Here is a 21,650-nt window from a genome sequence, read left to right as displayed (position 1 = left end):
GGTTTCGGCATGGAGACTCCCTAAGGAGGGCAGCAGGGAGACAAATGTTCACCAGCGGTCTGAGTCTTATTGAGGCAAGCCTGCCTTCAGTAGCCAATTTTCATGATATGGAAACGTATCTCCTCTGACCTACGGAGATGGGCTGCAACCACACCCATCACCTTCATATGTACATGCTGGGCTGGTCCGAAGTAAATGTAAATGTAAATGTGGGTGTTCTTGTAAAGCGCACTACGACTCCAAGGAGTATCTAGGCGCTGAAGACCGCTGGGGAACCCGTCCTGGTTTTCCCTGTGAGATGGTCCCTTTCTGGGTATCTCCAGGGTGAAACCAGGCATCCCCGGCGTCTGTGGGGGGCAGTTGTAGAGATGAGGCAAGCTTAATGCCCAGAGTTGCAGAGTGTGTTCCCTGGTTAGAGTAGGCACCGAGGCGAGAATTATCGAGTCCGTTTTGACCCTGGTCCACGACCCTGCCGCGTCGGGAATTGAACCCTGGTCCCGGGCCGTTCTCTGCTTACGGGTCTGCCGCCTCTAACCAGTGAGCCACAGCACTCCACTGAAAGACAGGTCTGTGAACAGGGAGCATTCTGATCCTACAATGAAGAGGAGCAAACGCCAGTGGGACACCAGAATGTGTCTATGAAAATGTGTGCTCTATAAGTCGAAAGACACCATTCTATCGCCAGGTGTAGGGCCATAGTAAACATCTGGAATATGTCCTTGTGATGGAAGGCGTTCAAGAATTGAATGGCCAAAATTGGGCTGAATCCACTGTCTTTCCTGAGCACCAAGAAGTAATGGGAGCAGCGACCCTGTCTGCCTGTGCCTCTGGGATTCTCTTCATTGCCCCCTTGGCCATAATGACTGAACCTCTTAGGCAGGGATTGAGGCATGTTTTGCCAAAGTCTGAGTAAAAACAAGAAATGGGGGGGAGGGGCGGGTTGACAAAAAAGGAAGGGCCAAATCACAACCTGCAGGCCTGACTGGACTCAGGTATTTGCATACCAGCAGGGAGACAAAAGCATACTCCGCCTCCTGTCACCTGCAGACGACTCTCTGAGGGGGATTTGGAATGGCTTGACTGCAGCTGCAGGGAACAAGGAACACTACGAATTACCTTGCTGGTGATTCCAGCTTCCATCACTACCTAGAGCTCTGAAAGATGGCTGCCTCTGTCAGGGACCCAGAATGTTTGACTAACCATTAAACTTCCTGGAACTAGCTGGCCAGATAGCCCAATGAGCAGGCCCTGACAAGGCAATCTTGCTGAATTTTCCTTGTTCCCAAACAGCCTGTAGCTGTCAAATGCCACATCCATAAGGGATGCCTGCACGACCTACAAAAAGCCTAATGCGATCTTCCATGCATCACAGCGAACCACGATGCTAGTGCTCATAGTATGGCCAGAGCAGCCTGTGAAGTCTTGACTGCCTCACTAAATATACTCGGCTGCATTATGACTACTGTGGACTGTCTGAGCGAAGGAATTTCAGAATTCCTCAGGGAGGGCAGACAAGATATCTCTTGCCACATGCTAGAGATCAGCAGTAGATCTCCTTAGTAAGCAAACAGCCATTCAGAGGCCTCACTTACAAACAGTCAGAAGAAAAAACCCTCTTAACAAGTGTTCTTAAATCTCTGCCTGGCGGGGCAGTAGGGAAGGCATTTGTGTTCACCATAATAACCCAGTATTTGTAAAGCACAAACTATTCTCCCCCAAGGGTCTCCAGGTGCTGGGGTCCATCGGGGAGATAACGTGAGCTATTGCCCAGGGTCACAGGGTGCTGTGCTGAGCTGCTGCCAGCACCCGGGATCGGACCGTGATCCCCGTGCTCTGGAGTCAGCCGCCTTGGCCGCTGCGCCGCACCTCCCACCATGCTGACCTAAGCCTGAACTACTTATTCTCCTTTGTGGTCTGTGGTGTCTAGCAATGAGATGAATCATTGGCTGCACCAAAAAGGAGTTCAGACTATGCCTGCGGCCGAGCTCTCATGAGGGCTTTATTGACGAGCAACAAAGACTCTGAAGTTGAAGGGTCTGAATTTAGGATCTCTACAAGCAAATTTGCTTTGCCTTCCACAGATGGCACCTGTATTCCCAACATCTCTGCCACGATGCACCACTACAAGAAAAGAGGCTCTTCTCCTCAGACAGGACCGAGTAGGGATTCCAGTTTAATCTCAGGCAAAGTATCAAGCTTGCAAGCACTCTGAAAGTCTAAGTCCAGGCCAGTATTCAGTATAGTGAGGGGGGTAGCAAATTGTCAGCCTCCTCGTCATGTAGAACATTTTGGATTCCTTAAGTCGCATCAGTTGGGGCGAAGGCTTCCACTGGAAAATCCTCCTTACTGAACAGTCCCATACCAAGACATTGGCTGAGATCTAGCCGAACTGTGGTCCAGCTCCAGAACAAGCACCTTTGGAGCCAAGGTCAATACCATACCACCGAGCACCAGTGTGGCCTCCAACAGAGGAGTAGTGGTGTAACCTGGAGCATGGCGGACGCTCAACCGGGGTCAGTCAGTGCCAAGGCAGGGCCCACCAGAAGACTTCCAAATGAGGGCCACAGCCCATGCTCTAGTGGGCCCAGAATGAGCTAAAACAGCTGAGGCATTTTCTCCTTGAAGCCTGGTATCTTCCACAGAGTCCAAGGTGGCCCTTGAAAATCAGTGTGCATTCACTCCAGCTGGTCGATAGGGTAGGAGTCAGAATACTGGTGTGGAGTTGTCTTTTGACATGCCAGCTGTACAATTTCTCCCTGGACTGACCAGGAGAGGACTCCCACTGGACTTCTTATGCTTGCTCCAAGAATGGTTGGATAGTGATTAACTGGGACCAAGAACTGGAGAAGACTCAAGCCATGAAGCACCACGGACCTCCTTTCTTTTGTTCAGTAACATACAGCTTCAGACCCCTCTTACCTGATGGCCGTGGGAAGCATCAAGGAACACTTTTTGCATGACTTAAAATTCTGCTGCAACAAAGACCCCAAAGCCAGATGTTGTGTGGGCCATTAACCAACATTTGCTTTCTGCAGAGGCTGCCCATCTTGAGGCCTCGGGTCTTCTAGGAGGGTGAAAGATACATAATCGCTAGCACACTGTCAAGGATAATGTTTTGGAGGCAGACTGTATATAGTTCCACATCTCACTTCGGAGGGCGAGACAAGACAACCATGGAGCCCAGTGGAAACAAACAGGTTTTGGAGGTAGCCTGTATATGGTTCCAGTTCTCACTTCATGGTTCGTGAACACACAACCATGGAATCCAGTGGAAACAACAATCGGTGTGTGGGAGTAGTTTTAAAAAGTGTTTCTGGATTCATTCTGGAGCCTGGTAGTTAGAAAAGGCGAGGAGTCTATCCCATGGTCGCCGCGCTTGGTTTTTGCTCCATATTACGGAGGAAATTGGCGGCAGTAGGTACAAACGTCATCTGCTATATCCGAGTCTTACGCTGGCTAAGCGGGACATATCTAGGGTTTGGAAAGAGGCCTCCCCGCCATCTGTGGGAGCCTGGAAACGGGGTCTTGACTTTTCCATGGGGCTACAAATACCAACTTTTAAGGCTCTGGATGCCCCTGGAAACACCAGAAGATATGAAAGCGGTGGGCGGATTATCGGGGTATGTATCTTGAACCTATTTCCCCTACATCACACAATTAAGATCTGTTATGAGGACTTAATGTTGGGTACCAACACAGATAATAAGTATGTCTGTATCCAAATATTACGATAGAGATCTTGTACGATAACATATATACGGACATTGTGGCACTGATGTTTTTTGTTTCAAATGTTTGACCGAGTATAATTCAGATCTATGCATATTCTAATCTGCTTCTACTGTATATTGTAAAAGTTGACATCTTTACAATTGGCATGATACTCAAACAATGTATTACCCTGATGTCGCCAAGGCTCTTGTGTCTGTCAACAATAAAATTTGTTATGAAAAAAAAAAGGGCGAGGAGTTAGAAGTATCCATAAGAATGATAATGTTACAAAAAATTAGCGTCTGGTCTGTCCAGCGGTTTTCCCTGATACCCGAGATTTCCCACTTGTCACTTCTAAGCACGACACAGGTCTTGTTCAACACAAAACAGCCAATCTTTATACTTGCTCTGAACAAGAGGACATGATCAAGGATGGTCATCTCTTGAAGCGGCACGGCACAGGAGCCGCTTCATTTTGAACTGTCCCTGGATCCAGGAGGGAACAGTGGCAACGCAGGACTAATACAGTTCCTAACTTTCTTCTATTTTTCTATAAACATCTACTACCTTAGAAGTCTAAACTCACTCATTAAGCCCTGATGAAGTTAACACAAGTTGGACGAAACACGTTGGCTGTTTGGCTGTTTTGTGTTGAACAAGAAGAATAAAGAAAACACTTTTGTGATACTAACAGTGGATGGACAAAATTATTTTGGGAATTTGGTTGGTGCTTCCAGATTTGTGTGAAAACTATTCTTCTGTTATCTCACACTTTCCGATGTCTTTGAGACCTGTCATAGTGATCTTGAAATGTTTTTGTCATAATGATCTTAAAATGTTTTCTTGACAGGAACTCCTGTTCTGGTGTCTGAATTCTTAGCAAGACTTAAAACCGAAGCAGACGTATTTTCCATCGACCTTCAGGGCTCTGAAATAAGAGACAACAGTCATCAATCCTCAGGTGAGGAGACCTTCCGAAAACCTTCGCTGGCACATGTCTCATGCACGTATGACCTTCCTAATCATCCAGAAGGGTACAAAGCATGCACCCGTTACATTAGGGCAGACGCATCGACTACCTGAGGACATAGGATTTTACCAATCAGTCTTAAGATCGATTCCATCCCTGTACAGCCTGCTAATCCAGGGGTGCAACTGGTTTCTTCTCTTTTGACTAGCTATTCAGTAGAACTAGCAGCAGACTAAAGTCAACATGGACATTTATGTATGAGTTACTCTTTATCAAACAATAGGTTCTACTAGATAAACTCTGATGTTAAATTTCTCCATTCTGGGATGTTCATTAACAGCCCACTTGTGCCTTTCACTAATACGTTTGATAAGAAATAGTCCCCTTTTTACAGTTGTATGTCTGCCAATCGACAGGGTACGTTAATTATAGTTCCATTTCCTTTTGTACAGAACCCAAATGGTGATGAAAAATAGTTTGAGAAGGATCCGATTGCTCATATATGAAATTGCAATTGTTTTAGAATGAAAATGTAACAAATGAAGGGCAGGAGGTACAGTTTATACCCACTTTAAACTTAAAATGGAATACTGCATGTTAAAAGGCTGGCTGTACCCTTCTGTCCCACAATGCCCTGCACCTCACCTTCAGGGCAGGCTGTACCCTTATGTCCCACAATGCCCTGCAACTCACCTTTAGGGCAGGCTGTACCCTTCTGTCCACAATGACCTGCTCCGCACCTTTAGGGCAGGCTGTACCCTTCTGTCCACAATGACCTGCACCTCACCTTTAGGGCAGGCTGTACCCTTCTGTCCCACAATGACCTGCACCTCACCTTTAGGGCAGGCTGTACCCTTCTGTCCACAATGACCTGCACCTCACCTTTAGGGCAGGCTGTACCCTTCTGTCCCACAATGACCTGCAACTCACCTTTAGGGCAGGCTGGAACCTTCTGTCCCACAATGACCTGCACCTCACCTTTAGGGCAGGCTGTACCCTTATGTCCACAATGCCCTGCAACTCACCTTTAGGGCAGGCTGTACTCTTCTGTCCACAATGACCTGCACCTCACCTTTAGGGCAGGCTGTACCCTTCTGTCCAAAATGACCTGCACCTCACCTTTAGGGCAGGCTGTACTCTTCTGTCCACAATGACCGGCAACTCACCTTTAGGGCAGGCTGTAACCTTCTGTCCCACAATGACCTGCACCTCACCTTTAGGGCAGGCTGTAACCTTCTGTCCACAATGACCTGCACCTCACCTTTAGGGCAGGCTGTACCCTTCTGTCCACAATGACCTGCACCTCACCTTTAGGGCAGGCTGTACCCTTCTGTCCCACAATGACCTGCACCTCACTTTAGGGCAGGCTGTACCCTTCTGTCCACAATGACCTGCACCTCACCTTTAGGGCAGGCTGTAACCTTCTGTCCACAATGACCTGCACCTCACCTTTAGGGCAGGCTGTAACCTTCTGTCCACAATGACCTGCAACTCACCTTTAGGGAAGGCTGTACCCTTCTGCCCACAATGACCTGCACCTCACCTTTAAGGCAGGCTGTACCCTTATGTCCCACAATGACCTGCACCTCACCTTTAAGGCAGGCTGTACCCTTATGTCCCACAATGACCTGCACCTCACCTTTAGGCCAGGCTGTAACCTTCTGTCCACAATGACCTGCACCTCACCTTTAGGGCAGGCTGTACCCTTCTGCCCACAATGACCTGCACCTCACCTTTAAGTCAGGCTGTACCCTTATGTCCCACAATGACCTGCACCTCACCTTTAGGGCAGGCTGTACCCTTATGTCCCACAATGCCCTGCAACTCACCTTTAGGGCAGGCTGTACCCTTCTGTCCACAATGCCCTGCACCTCACCTTTAGGGCAGGCTGTACCCTTATGTCCCACAATGCCCTGCAACTCACCTTTAGGGCAGGCTGTACTCTTCTGTCCACAATGACCGGCACCTCACCTTTAGGGCAGGCTGTACCCTTCTGTCGTACAATGACCTGCACCTCACCTTTAGGGCAGGCTGTAACCTTCTGTCCACAATGACCTGCACCTCACCTTTAGGGCAGGCTGTACTCTTCTGTCCACAATGACCTGCACCTCACCTTTAGGGCAGGCTGTAACCTTCTGTCCACAATGACCTGCACCTCACCTTTAGGGCAGGCTGTACTCTTCTGTCCACAATGACCTGCACCTCACCTTTAGGGCAGGCTGTACTCTTCTGTCCACAATGACCTGCACCTCACCTTTAGGGCAGGCTGAACTCTTCTGTCCACAATGACCGGCAACTCACCTTTAGGGCAGGCTGTAACCTTCTGTCCCACAATGACCTGCACCTAACCTTCAGGGCAGGCTGTACCCTTATGTCCCACAATGACCTGCACCTCACCTTTAGGGCAGGCTGTACCCTTCTGTCCACAATGACCTGCAACTCACCTTTAGGGCAGGCTGTAACCTTCTGTCCACAATGACCTGCACCTCACCTTTAGGGCAGGCTGTAACCTTCTGTCCACAATGACCTGCACCTCACCTTTAGGGCAGGCTGTACTCTTCTGTCCCACAATGACCTGCACCTCACCTTTAGGGCAGGCTGTAACCTTCTGTCCCACAATGACCTGCACCTCACCTTTAGGGCAGGCTGTAACCTTCTGTCCCACAATGACCTGCACCTCACCTTTAAGGCAGGCTGTACCCTTATGTCCCACAATGACCTGCACCTCACCTTTAGGGCAGGCTGTACCCTTCTGTCCACAATGACCTGCACCTCACTTTAGGGCAGGCTGTACCCTTATGTCCCACAATGACCTGCACCTCACCTTTAGGCCAGGCTGTAACCTTCTGTCCACAATGACCTGCTCCTCACCTTTAAGGCAGGCTGTACCCTTATGTCCCACAATGACCTGCACCTCACCTTTAGGGCAGGCTGTAACCTTCTGTCCCACAATGCCCTGCAACTCACCTTTAGGGCAGGCTGTACCCTTCTGTCCAAAATGACCTGCACCTCACCTTTAGGGCAGGCTGTACCCTTATGTCCCACAATGACCTGCAACTCACCTTTAGGGCAGGCTGTACCCTTATGTCCCACAATGACCTGCACCTCACCTTTAAGGCAGGCTGTACCCTTCTGTCCACAATGACCTGCAACTCACCTTTAGGGCAGGCTGTACCCTTCTGTCCACAATGACCTGCACCTCACCTTTAGGGCTGTCTGTAACCTTCTGTCCCACAATGACCTGCACCTCACTTTAGGGCAGGCTGTAACCTTCTGTCCACAATGACCTGCACCTCACCTTTAGGGCAGGCTGTACCCTTCTGTCCACAATGACCTGCACCTCACCTTTAGGGCAGGCTGTACCCTTCTGTCCACAATGACCTGCACCTCACCTTTAGGGCAGGCTGTACCCTTCTGTCCACAATGACCTGCTCCTCACCTTTAGGGCAGGCTGTACCCTTCTGTCCACAATGACCTGCTCCGCACCTTTAGGGCAGGCTGTACCCTTCTGTCCACAATGACCTGCACCTCACCTTTAGGGCAGGCTGTACCCTTCTGTCCCACAATGACCTGCACCTCACCTTTAGGGCAGGCTGTACCCTTCTGTCCACAATGACCTGCACCTCACCTTTAGGGCAGGCTATAACCTTCTGTCCCACAATGACCTGCACCTCACCTTTAAGGCAGGCTGTACCCTTATGTCCCACAATGACCTGCACCTCACCTTTAGGGCAGGCTGTACCCTTCTGTCCACAATGACCTGCACCTCACTTTAGGGCAGGCTGTACCCTTCTGTCCACAATGACCTGCACCTCACCTTTAGGGCAGGCTGTAACCTTCTGTCCCACAATGACCTGCACCTCACCTTTAAGGCAGGCTGTACCCTTATGTCCCACAATGACCTGCACCTCACCTTTAGGGCAGGCTGTACCCTTATGTCCCACAATGACCTGCACCTCACCTTTAGGGCAGGCTGTACCCTTCTGTCCACAATGACCTGCACCTCACTTTAGGGCAGGCTGTACCCTTCTGTCCACAATGACCTGCACCTCACCTTTAGGGCAGGCTGTACCCTTCTGTCCCACAATGACCTGCACCTCACCTTTAGGGCAGGCTGTAACCTTCTGTCCCACAATGACCTGCACCTCACTTTAGGGCAGGCTGTACCCTTCTGTCCACAATGACCTGCACCTCACCTTTAGGGCAGGCTATAACCTTCTGTCCCACAATGACCTGCACCTCACCTTTAGGGCAGGCTGTAACCTTCTGTCCACAATGACCTGCACCTCACCTTTAGGGCAGGCTGTAACCTTCTGTCGTACAATGACCTGCACCTCACCTTTAGGGCAGGCTGTAACCTTCTGTCCACAATGACCTGCAACTCACCTTTAGGGCAGGCTGTAACCTTCTGTCCACAATGACCTGCAACTCACCTTTAGGGCAGGCTGTACCCTTACGTCCCACAGTGACCTGCACCTCACCTTTAGGGCAGGCTGTACCCTTCTGTCCCACAATGACCTGCACCTCACCTTTAGGGCAGGCTGTACCCTTCTGTCCACAATGACCTGCACCTCACCTTTAGGGCAGGCTGTACCCTTCTGTCCACAATGACCTGCTCCTCACCTTTAAGGCAGGCTGTACCCTTCTGTCCCACAATGCCCTGCACCTCACCTTTAGGGCAGGCTGTACCCTTCTGTCCACAATGACCTGCACCTCACCTTTAGGGCAGGCTGTACCCTTCTGTCCCACAATGACCTGCACCTCACTTTTAGGGCAGGCTGTACCCTTATGTCCCACAATGCCCTGCACCTCACCTTTAGGGCAGGCTGTACCCTTCTATCCACAATGACCTGCAACTCACCTTTAGGACAGGCTGTACCCTTCTGTCCCACAATGACCTGCTCCTCACCTTTAAGGCAGGCTGTACCCTTCTGTCCCACAATGCCCTGCACCTCACCTTTAGGGCAGGCTGTACCCTTCTGTCCACAATGACCTGCACCTCACCTTTAGGGCAGGCTGTACCCTTCTGTCCCACAATGACCTGCACCTCACTTTTAGGGCAGGCTGTACCCTTATGTCCCACAATGCCCTGCACCTCACCTTTAGGGCAGGCTGTACCCTTCTATCCACAATGACCTGCAACTCACCTTTAGGACAGGCTGTACCCTTCTGTCCCACAATGACCTGCACCTCACCTTTAGGGCAGGCTGTACCCTTCTGTCCACAATGACCTGCACCTCACCTTTAGGGCAGGCTGTAACCTTCTGTCCCACAATGACCTGCACCTCACTTTAGGGCAGGCTGTACCCTTCTGTCCACAATGACCTGCACCTCACCTTAAGGGCGGGCTGTAACCTTCTGTCCACAATGCCCTGCACCTCACCTTTAGGGCAGGCTGTACCCTTCTGTCCCACAATGACCTGCACATCACCTTTAGGGCAGGCTGTACCCTTATGTCCCACAATGACCTGCACCTCACCTTTAAGGCAGGCTGTACCCTTCTGTCGTACAATGCCCTGCAACTCACCTTTAGGGCAGGCTGTACCCTTCTGTCCACAGTGACCTGCACCTCACCTTTAGGGCAGGCTGTACCCTTCTGTCCCACAATGACCTGCACCTCACCTTTAGGGCAGGCTGTACCCTTCTGTCCACAATGACCTGCACCTCACCTTTAGGGCAGGCTGTACCCTTCTGTCCACAATGACCTGCTCCTCACCTTTAAGGCAGGCTGTACCCTTCTGTCCCACAATGCCCTGCACCTCACCTTTAGGGCAGGCTGTACCCTTCTGTCCACAATGACCTGCACCTCACCTTTAGGGCAGGCTGTACCCTTCTGTCCCACAATGACCTGCACCTCACTTTTAGGGCAGGCTGTACCCTTATGTCCCACAATGCCCTGCACCTCACCTTTAGGGCAGGCTGTACCCTTCTATCCACAATGACCTGCACCTCACTTTAGGGCAGGCTGTACCCTTCTGTCCACAATGACCTGCACCTCACCTTAAGGGCGGGCTGTAACCTTCTGTCCACAATGCCCTGCACCTCACCTTTAGGGCAGGCTGTACCCTTCTGTCCCACAATGACCTGCACATCACCTTTAGGGCAGGCTGTACCCTTATGTCCCACAATGACCTGCACCTCACCTTTAAGGCAGGCTGTACCCTTCTGTCGTACAATGCCCTGCAACTCACCTTTAGGGCAGGCTGTACCCTTCTGTCCACAATGACCTGCACCTCACCTTTAGGGCAGGCTGTACCCTTCTGTCCACAATGACCTGCACCTCACCTTTAGGGCAGACTGTACCCTTCTGTCCACAATGACCTGCACCTCACCTTTAGGGCAGGCTGTACCCTTCTGTCCCACAATGACCTGCTCCTCACCTTTAAGGCAGGCTGTACCCTTATGTCCCACAATGACCTGCACCTCACCTTTAGGGCAGGCTGTACCCTTATGTCCCACAATGACCTGCACCTCACCTTTAGGGCAGGCTGTACCCTTCTGTCCACAATGACCTGCACCTCACCTTTAGGACAGGCTGTACCCTTCTGTCCACAATGACCTGCACCTCACCTTTAGGGCAGGCTGTACCCTTCTGTCCACAATGACCTGCACCTCACCTTTAGGACAGGCTGTACCCTTCTGTCCACAATGACCTGCACCTCACCTTTAGGGCAGGCTGTACCCTTCTGTCCACAATGACCTGCACCTCACCTTTAGGGCAGGCTGTACCCTTCTGTCCACAATGACCTGCACCTCACCTTTAGGGCAGGCTGTACCCTTCTGTCCCACAATTTTTTATTTTATTGAACTTATATTGCGCACAGCTACCCGCGATGGGTTTCCCGGCGCCAGGGACAGACTAGAGAAGAAAAAAACAAGCAATGGCTGAGAGAAAAACAGAACTGAAGATTTTAAAACAGAAAAGTCTTTAATTTTTTACGGAAAACAAAAAGACTAGTTTCTGTTTTTAGCGCCAACGGGAGAGCATTCCACATCTTGGCTCCCAGATATGCGAATGAACGGCCTCCCATTTTTGTCAATCGGATCCTAGGAATCACAAGATTGTTGTTGTTGGATGACCTAAGAGAGCGGCCAGGCTGATATGGCTGGGCAAGATTAAGCAGGTAACTGGGAGCAGAACCCTGACGAATCTTAAATAGGAAGCACAGAGTTTTAAAAACCACACGATCAGAAATTTTTAACCAATGAAGGTCACGCAAAGCTTGCATTGCGGACGTTCTTCGAGGAACATTGCGCAACAAACGCGCAGCTGAGTTTTGTACAACCTGGAGTTTATTGATTGTGGCTTTATCTGCTCCTAAATAGAGCACATTGCCATAGTCGATACGAGACATCACAAGGGCCTGTACAACAGTTCTTCGAGTGGACTCAGGCAACATCCATATGATCTTCTGCAACCAGCGTAGAGTATTAAAACAGATTGCAGCGACCTTTGTTGCCTGCTGCCTCATTGAAAGTTTGTCGTCAATCAGGACACCGAGGTTACGGGCAACAGACACGGGGATAGGCAACGGACCCATGTCACTGGGCCAGTGTCTAGGGCCCCACAGATCTTTATGTTTACCCAGTATAATCACCTCGGTCTTGTCTCCGTTGAGCTTTAGCAGATGCGCTTGCATCCAAGCTGCAACACGAGAAAGGCCAATTTTGAGGGCAGAAATGTCCTGAGTCCTGCTGCTAGACAAAGAGAACACAATCTGCGTATCGTCTGCATATGAGTATATAGACAGACCGGCGTCCTCTACGATAGAAGCAAGTGGTCTGATGTAAATATTGAACAAAGGGCTCAATATAGACCCTTGAGGGACGCCGTAGGCAGAGGAATAAATCGCAGATTCAGCTTTGTTCGAGAAAACCTGAAAAGTGCGCTCATTAAGAAATGAGGCCACCCAGGCAAGCGCTGGTCCAGCAACACCGAGGGAGCAGAGAGACTCCAATAAGATGGAATGAGACACGGTATCGAAAGCAGCGCTTAAATCAAGAAGAATAAGCGCAAAGGTCTCATCGCTATCGATACCGTGTCGGAGTCGCTCAGTCACCCCAAGGAGTGCGGATTCGGTGGAATAATTAGCGCGAAAGCCTGATTGGGATGACCTGCACCTCACCTTTAGGGCAGGCTGTAACCTTCTGTCCCACAGAAACCTGCAACTCACCTTTAAGGCAGGCTGTACCCTTCTGTCCACAATGACCTGCACCTCACCTTTAAGGCAGGCTGTAACCTTCTGTCCCACATTGACCTGCACCTCACCTTTAGGGCAGGCTGTACCCTTCTTTCCACAATGACCTGCACCTCACCTTTAGGGCAGGCTGTAACCTTCTGTCCACAATGACCTGCACCTCACCTTTAGGGCAGGCTGTACCCTTCTGTCCACAATGACCTGCAACTCACCTTTAGGGCAGGCTGTACCCTTCTGTCCACAATGACCTGCAACTCACCTTTAAGGCAGGCTGTACCCTTCTGTCCACAATGACCTGCACCTCACCTTTAGGGCAGGCGGTACCCTTATGTCCCACAATGACCTGCACCTCACCTTTAGGGCAGGCTGTACCCTTCTGTCCACAATGACCTGCATCTCGCCTTTAAGGCAGGCTGTAACCTTCTGTCGTACAATGCCCTGCAACTCACCTTTGGGGCAGGCTGTACCCTTCTGTCCACAATGACCTGCAACTCACCTTTAGGGCAGGCTGTACCCTTCTGTCCACAATGACCTGCAACTCACCTTTAAGGCAGGCTGTACCCTTACGTCCCACAATGACCTGCACCTCACCTTTAGGGCAGGCTGTACCCTTCTGTCCACAATGACCTGCAACTCACCTTTAGGGCAGGCTGTAACCTTCTGTCCCACAGTGACCTGCACCTCACCTTTAGGGCAGGCTGTACCCTTCTGTCCACAATGACCTGCACCTCACCTTTAGGGCAGGCTGTACCCTTCTGTCCACAATGACCTGCACCTCACCTTTAGGGCAGGCTGTACCCTTCTGTCCCACAATGACCTGCACCTCACCTTTAGTAGGGCAGGCTGTACCCTTCTGTCCACAATGACCTGCACCTCACCTTTAGGGCAGGCTGTAACCTTCTGTCCCACAATGCCCTGCAACTCACCTTTAGGGCAGGCTGTAACCGTTCGAGGCATGTGGGCTGCTGAATTCATATCTATAGCATAGATCGCCGCCTAGTGTTGGGTCCGGATGATTGCACATTGTTGTCCTGGAAGAGTCTTCGAAGTATCACGAGATAGGTGGCTCCTCCCCTGGACTACAGTGCGCATGGGCATCGACTCCATCCTCAGATTGTTTTTTTTCCGCCATTGGGTTCGGATGTCCTTTCGTTATATCCAGTCGGAATCAACTTAAAAACTTTTCGAGGCCCTTAGGCCTTTTTCTATACGTCGGTATTGTTTGCGTTCGGTGCCCCGGTTCGGTTCCGACTCAGCCGAGTCGGTTTTCCAGGGAGTCGCGTGACTCTTGAGTGATCGAGGCCCAGTCGACGCAGCAAGACCATCGACGACAAGACATGGAACGGAGCCCGTTCAAGAAGTGTCCCGTGTGTGGATCCAAGTACCCACACATCGACGTCCACCCGGTGTGCAACAAGTGCCTGTCGCCGGACCACAATGAAGCAAGCTGCATGGCTTGTTCGAAGTTTCGTTCAACGAAGACTCTTCGGCTTCGGCGCATGGCGGCCCGGCAGTCGGCCCCGCCACCGGTGGACATCTTCGAAGACGAAGAAGCAGGCGAACAAGAGGTTCGAATGCAGATTTCACCTCCAACGGTAGACGTCGAATGCGGATACGACGCGGATGTCGAAGGCCTCGATGTTGAAGAAGTCGTCCAAGAGGTAGGAGACTACGATGAGGCCTATGGGGCCATGGAAGATAGCTCAGAGGAAGAGTTATGCCCCGTTCGAACATTAACCAAGGCTCAGGTCGAGGGATCGCCACTCGGCCTTACCCAAGACCCTATACCAGCCTCCACGGCCCCGCCTTCTGGCCCGGCCACGGACACTTCGGCGGAGCCGCCATTGTCGAAAACGAAACCGAAACTGAAACCATCGGTGTCGACGACAACAACAAAAATGGCCGAGGCGCCATCGACACCGAAGACGTCTGCTCCCCCATCGACGCAGTCTTCTTCCGAGGTGTCGAAGCGGTCGGCGCCAACAAAAGCTGTCGACACGGTCAAGGTGACGAAAGGGGTCAAGGTCGTCGAGCCGAAGCTAAAGAAGGCCGCCGACTCTGAGCCCAGAAAGACCGTCAAGCCGAAGCCAAAGAAGGCCATCGAGCCGACATCAAGCAGGGGCCTCGAACCGAAGACCGGGACCCCGACGCCAGTGGTCAAGGCCGCCGATCCGAAGCCGTCGCCGGCCGCGTCTACAGCCAAGGCCAAAGATCCTGGCACGCCTAAGCAGGATGCTCCGGCGCCTCGCTCCGAGAAGCAAAAGTCAACGGCGATCGGGTCTTCCCCTGGGGGTGGACAGAAGTCGACTGTCGGGTTGACAAAGCCGTCCTCTTCCTTTACGAAGCAGGTCTCGGACTCCCTCAAGCGAATTAGAGACAAAGCTTCATCGTCTGAGCCGAAGACGCCTTCCGCCTCGAAGTCCGTTGCCTCGACGCCGCAAACTTCGACGCCGATCCTCTTCACGTTGCCGAAGGTGGCGCCGAAGGCCTTCGCACCCCGTTCGGTTCCCAAAGACTCTGGGGTATCGAAGCCAACTCACCCGGCTAGGAGTATGCTGCCTCAACAACACTTGCTAGAGGAGCAGACAGAACATTTTATCGACACCGACACCGGAAAGCTAACGCTTTACAAAAGGAAAGTCACGGCAACGCAGCGTTTGGAGTCATATACCATTCCTCTGAAGCGCAAGCGGCCTGCTCAAGATTCCATGGTCTTGGTCGAACCACTTGTTCCACAGTCCCACAGAATTGCGACACCCTCACCCACTTATTCTGAGGGAGAGGATGCAGGAGAGCAGGAAGATGAATATAACTTCCCAGCCAACACAGAGCCTGATGAGCAACAGGACTCCTGGATAGGAGCTGGTGACCAAGGGGATCAGCACACAGTCCATGACCCTCAGGTGTACAATGTTAAGACTTCTCCCACAGAGGATTCTGCGGCATTTAATGCCTTGATTGAAAGAGCAGCCAAAAACCACGATGTGGAGCTACATGCTGACCCTGTGGATGTGGACTTCCTATTTGACACTTTTTCAACAGCTGAAAAGACTGTCAAGACTCTTCCTATGCTGAAGGGGGTCCTTAAACATGCTGTGGACATCTTCAAGGAACCTACACGGTCCAGGGTGGTCAACCCTAGAATCGAGAAAAAATACAGAGCGGCACATGGCGATTGTACCTATATCAAGGGCCAGTTGCCATTGGACTCTTTGGTGGTTTCCAATGCCCGCAAGAGGGCAAATTCGCAGACCACCGGTGATGCTCCTCCCCCGGACAAAGAGTCAAAAGTGCTGGATAAAAAGCCGTAATGATGGGCCAAGCGGATTTGCTTGCCCGTGTGTGACCGACCACATACCTGACGGCGGCACAATCTGTATTTCACAGATCCATTGGACACAAAGGAAGTACTCCCTTCACGTCCACGTATATATTTTTTTTTGATACCCGATTAGGACCGGGTTGGAATTATCACCGGTCCGACGATACTGTCTACATGCCAAAACCCGACAGCCCTGAAGAGTCACGGGTCTACCCCGTTTTTGACGAAACACGTGTCGGCTGATTTTTCATGTATAAACAAACACTGTTAACGGATAAAATAAATAAGGAAAGAAACAACTAAAGTGAAGTTTGGTCTTATCCTTCCATCAAAAGAGACACAACTAACCGTTGAACATACTTAGGTTGTGTGCGCTTGACCTTGCATATTAAAAGTGCTGGAGGCATCTGGAAAGAGGGTGGCAGCTCAAGCGGCCAATATCTGGCACATATCAAACACGCAGGCGCTCTTGGCACGTTACGACAGGGCACACTACGACACACTAGAGACCGTTTTACAGCATCTACCAGACCAGTATAAAGAGGCGGGGGAGATGCTTATCCAAGAAGGGAAGCTCATCACTAACGCTTCCATTAAGTGCGCCCTAGACGTTGCGGACACTGCCGCCAGAGCAATAAATACCAGTGTAATGCTTAGACGGCAAGCATGGCTCAGAATCTCAGGTTTTTTTTTTTTCACAACCGCGTTTATTAAGGTTTTTAGGCAAATCATACGCACAGTACTCCATAGCCAGGAGGACACTGTCAGTGGAAAACACATAATAGAATGCATGAACAGCCTAGACGTTCAACTATCCCCCCACCCACGCTCCTGCCCCCTACCAACAACCCCAAAACCCCCAACTACCCACCCCTTATCCCACCCTAACCCGGTGCACGTGATCACTATCAGCTGCAGTATACAGTGTAAAGCACAATAGGCGTCCTGGAGCCACCTAGGCCCCGAGGTCACTGCTGGCAGGCAGTCCATCTTCCAGGTCGACGGGAGGCTCCAGTGGCAAGTCTCTGTATTCCGCCCACCGCTTCCAGATCTTGTAATGTTTGCGGGGGCAGCCCCTGGCCTCAAACACTGGCAATTCCAATCCCATAAGAAAATCTAGTCCCGCCCTCCATGCGCTGAGTGGGGGGGCGCGGTCGCTCTTCCACGCCCTTGCCAAATCCCGTTTGGCAACAGTCAGGCCCAACAGAAGGAGGTGACGCTTATAAATGTTACCCCCCACTTGATCTAGGATATGCAAAAGACCTAGTCTGGGCGTGCGAGGAAGGTCCCATTGCAGCACTTCTGACAAGCTAGTCCAAACCCCATTCCAGAACCGGGTCAGACCCACACACGACCACACAGTATGTAACAGCGTACCGCTCACCGTCCCACAACGCAGGCATACAGGGGTAGCAATGAGGCCAGCCTTCCACAGTCTCTCTTTGGTGTAATAGGCTCGATGTAGGTACTTGAACTGTATAAACCGGAGTCTCACAACAATTGCCGCCCCACGGGGGGACTCCAGTGCCTCCCTCCAGTCATCCTCATCCAAGGGGCCAACATCCACCTCCCAGGAGGCCTTCAACGACAGAAGGGAAGAGGAGCAGTGAGTAATTAAGGTTTGATAAATTTTGGAGACTTTTTTATCCCCCAGATCCCTCATGAAGAGTTTGGCTTCAACTGGGCTAAACTCAGGAAGTTGGTCCAACCCCACTAGACTCGGCGCAAGAGCGTGACGAAGTTGTAAGTATTAAAAAAATTAGGTCTTGGGCATGTCGAATTCGGCGCTAAGGGCTTGAAAGGTTTTAAGAGTAGTCCCAGTAAGAACATGGCCAAGTGTCGAGATCCCAATGGAGTCCCAGCCACTAAACCCCGGCAGTGAGGCAAGCGCAGGGAGCCGGCCATTGTTCCAAAGTGGCGTTTCCGCTGTTAGGCGGCCCCACCAGCCCATACGACGCAGCACCTGTCTCCAAAGCATGAAAACCACCTGAGTAGCCTGCGGCAGCTTCTTCCGCCGGCTGGCAGAGTATAGCAGCGTGTGAAGCGTGGCATCACCCATCAGAAAGCGTTCCAGGGCGTATGCCGGGTCATCGCGCCCACCGTACCACCACTCATTCAGAACCAACAAATGAGAGGCTTGGTAGTAGGATAGAATGTCCGATGTAGCGAGACCACCACTGTACGTGGATAGGAAACAAGTCCGTAGTGCCACTCTGGAGGCACCCCCTGCCCACAGGAAACGTCCCAGTACAGAATTCACGCGACGGAACCATTGCGGGTCAACCTTATATGGGTAGTTCTGCAGCTGGTATAGGAGTCTAGGGAGGGCGACCATCTTAAAGATTGCCGATCTGCCATAGATGTTAAGGGGCATGCGAGACCAGGTCTTGACGTCCGATTGAACTCTGTCCCACACTGGCTGCACGTTGCGCTCCCATGCAATTGCGGCAGATTCAGACAGGAAGACTCCCAGGTATTTTAGACCACCAACCGCGACTTGTAAGGCCGAGGCCCAAGGGAACGCCTCCGACCTCCCACCTAGTACCCATAAAGTCGATTTACGCGGGTTGAGGAAGAGTCCCGACACCTCTCCAAAAATACGCATTATGTCCAGGATCCGCGGGCCAGAACGATGAAGGTCGGTCAGAAAGAAGAGGACATCGTCTGCGTATAACGCAATCCTGTCCGAGAGTCCCGCTCCCCACACAAAGCCCCGAAGCTGCGCATCAATGCGCACCCACGCGGCCAGCGGTTCCATGACCAATGCAAAAAGGTACGGGGAGAGGGGGCACCCCTGGCGGGTCCCCCTGGCGACTGGGAACTTCTCCGAAACAGCCCCCGAAACACGCACCGAGGCGGTGATGTCCGTGTATAGAAGCCGGACATACGAGACAAAAACTGGACCTAGGTTGAGCCGCGGCAAAAGAGCGAAGAGGTAAGTCCAACTGACCGAATCGAACGCCCTATCGATGTCCGCTAGTAGAAGCGCCGCCTGTTCTCCCGTCGCTCCCATCGCATCCACGGCCACCTGCGCGCGCCTGATATTGTGTCGCGTCGCCCTACCGGGCATAAAGCCCGCTTGATCCGGGTGGACTAGGTCTGCTATATACGGGAGGAGGCGGTTCGCCAATGCCTTGGCCAACAATTTGGCTTCAAAGTTGATCAAGGATATGGGGCGATATGACTCGTGTCTGTCGGGTGGCCTGCCTGGCTTCTGAAAAACTACGATTTCAGCCTGACGCCAGTCCACTGGTAAGCTACCACATTCCCGCGCCGCCTCCAGTGCCCGCCTATAATGCGGCCCCAGCTGCAAGTGGAATTTCTTATAAAATTCGCTGGGAAATCCGCTCGGTCCGGGCGCCTTACCAGTGTTGAGTTGTCCCAATGCATCGCCTAGTTCCTCCGCCGTCAAGGGGAGATCAAGGGCAGTCCTGGCTTCGTCTGTTATCGCACGAGGGGGAAGGTCAGCGAGGAACTGGTCAATAGCCTCCGGCGGAAGACTGTCCCGAGGGGCGTATTGTATCGCATAATAGCGAGCGAAGCTCGCCGCAATGGTAGCCGGATCCGTCATGGCAATCCCTTCTTCGTCCACGAGGCCCGGTATAGTAACCGGTTGCAGTGTTTGTTGACACAGTCTATGGAGCATGGTGCAAGATTTGTCACCCCACTGGTAGACCCTGCTCCTCGTAGCCAGCCAGGCCTGTCGCGCCTCGTCAAGCAAGACTGAGGCGTAAGATTGCTGCGCCTGCAGGAGCAGTCTGAGAGCTACACCATTACCGTCGTTCCGACACCGAGCTTCCAATACCCCTACTCTATCTGACGCCGCTACAATAGCCTCCTGACGACGTCGACGGGCGGCAGCGCACCAAGCTATGTCGACACCTCGCAACGTGGGCTTCATGGCCTCCCAGACCGTCACCCCATCAATCTCCTCAGTCAGGTTCTCGTGCCAGTAGTGGGCAATCGCTCCGCGCATGTGATTAGTATAGTCTGTTTGCTGGAGATGCCACGAGGGCATCCGCCACCGAAATGGCTGGTGCGACCTGCGCAGTGCAATCCGTACTACGACTGGGGAGTGATCGGACAGCCCACGAGGCTGAATCACGGCCTGCTTCACTCTGTCAAGAAAGGCCCCCGGCACAAACACACAGTCCAGTCGGGAGAAGGAGCCATGCACAGCAGATACATACGTGTACTCGCGCGACCTGGCATGCAAATGCCTCCAGACATCCACCCAGCCCAGCCCATCAACCATCGCCTTCAAGCGTGTAGGGGAGGTCGCCACCGCAGTCTCCTGCTGCCTCTGCCGATCCAGGCACACATCCACCACATCGTTCCAGTCACCCCCTATCACGGCCAAAGAGTCCGGGATCTCAGCCCACAATGCAAAGAGGCGCTCAGCCAGGGACCATTGTAAAGGAGGAGGGGCATACACACAGCCAAACACCACTGGCTCCATACCTATCACACCTTTGACAAAGACATACCGTCCTTGGGGATCCAGCCAATGACGCTCGTGGGTATATGACAGTCTCCTGTGTATAAGGATGGCCACCCCCCTCGAACCTCTAGAAAATCCTGCATGAAACACTTGAGTATAGCCAAAGCGCTGTAAGCTTAGCACCTTTGTTCCCAACATATGCGTCTCCTGCAATAGCATGACATCAGCTGAGTCTCTCTTGCCCCAGCGCAACACAGCCCCTCGCTTAATTTTGTCCAACATCCCCCTCACATTCCAACTTAAAATTCTCATAGATCCACTAGCAGGTGTCATTTGTGTGGGATCAGCCATAGTCTCGATGGGAAAGTCTCAGAAAGCCCCAGGACCCAGCCCAGGCATGCATATCACTGTAGCCAAAATCACGTGCGTCCCGTCCAATACCCCCCCAGCCCCCCAGCTCTCCCCACTAACACTACCCCAAAAATTGCCCAACTCCCAACACCCCTCCTCCCCCCACCCCTATACCTCATTAAACCCTGAAGTATCTGTCGCGGCATGGGGAGCTTCGGGCCCAAAACATAGTGCCCAAAACCACCCATACCAATGGATCCCACTACACCCCCCAACTAACGGGATCTACCCTTCGGGGCCGCCTCCCAACGTGAGAGGACAAGGCCGCCCATACGTCAACACCCCGAGCCCCAATGAACCACAAGTGACCTGTAACATGGTCAGGGCGAGGCAATCAGGCCTCACCAACAGCGCCCCTCCTGAGACAAACCAATGTCCGGGTCTCACCACCCCTGGCGTCAGTCTCTCGGCCATCGCGGCAGCAGCTCCGGGCCTCTCGGATAGTCCAATGATGAAGAGAGATCAGACATAGGAGATGGAGGTCTCATGGTCTTTAAAGCCCTTTCCCGGACTGATCAGTGTCGGACTGCGCACCATCCCGCGGGGCGCCCCCGGATCGGGAGCGTCTCCGCGACCGGGATTTCCTGTGTCTTTTAC

The 21,650-nt window shown here is 52.1% G+C and overlaps 1 protein-coding gene across 5 annotated transcripts in view; it reads left to right on the top strand.

Annotated features, from left to right (window-relative positions):
- The window catches only part of LOC144770906 (uncharacterized), a 330,820-nt gene that overhangs the window by 214,647 nt on the left and 94,523 nt on the right, over positions 1-21,650 (top strand). For all 5 annotated transcript variants that reach the window (XM_078655698.1, XM_078655702.1, XM_078655697.1 and 2 more), the window contains exon 9: positions 4,562-4,672. In XM_078655698.1, the coding sequence (XP_078511824.1) occupies positions 4,562-4,672 (111 nt within the window). The remainder of the gene's footprint in view (positions 1-4,561; positions 4,673-21,650) is intronic.

This window comes from Lissotriton helveticus, chromosome 7 (genome assembly GCF_964261635.1).
Source record: "Lissotriton helveticus chromosome 7, aLisHel1.1, whole genome shotgun sequence".
Taxonomy (NCBI): domain Eukaryota; kingdom Metazoa; phylum Chordata; class Amphibia; order Caudata; family Salamandridae; genus Lissotriton; species Lissotriton helveticus.
Note: the sequence above shows the minus strand (reverse complement) of the source record. Positions and strands in the feature narration are given on the sequence as shown.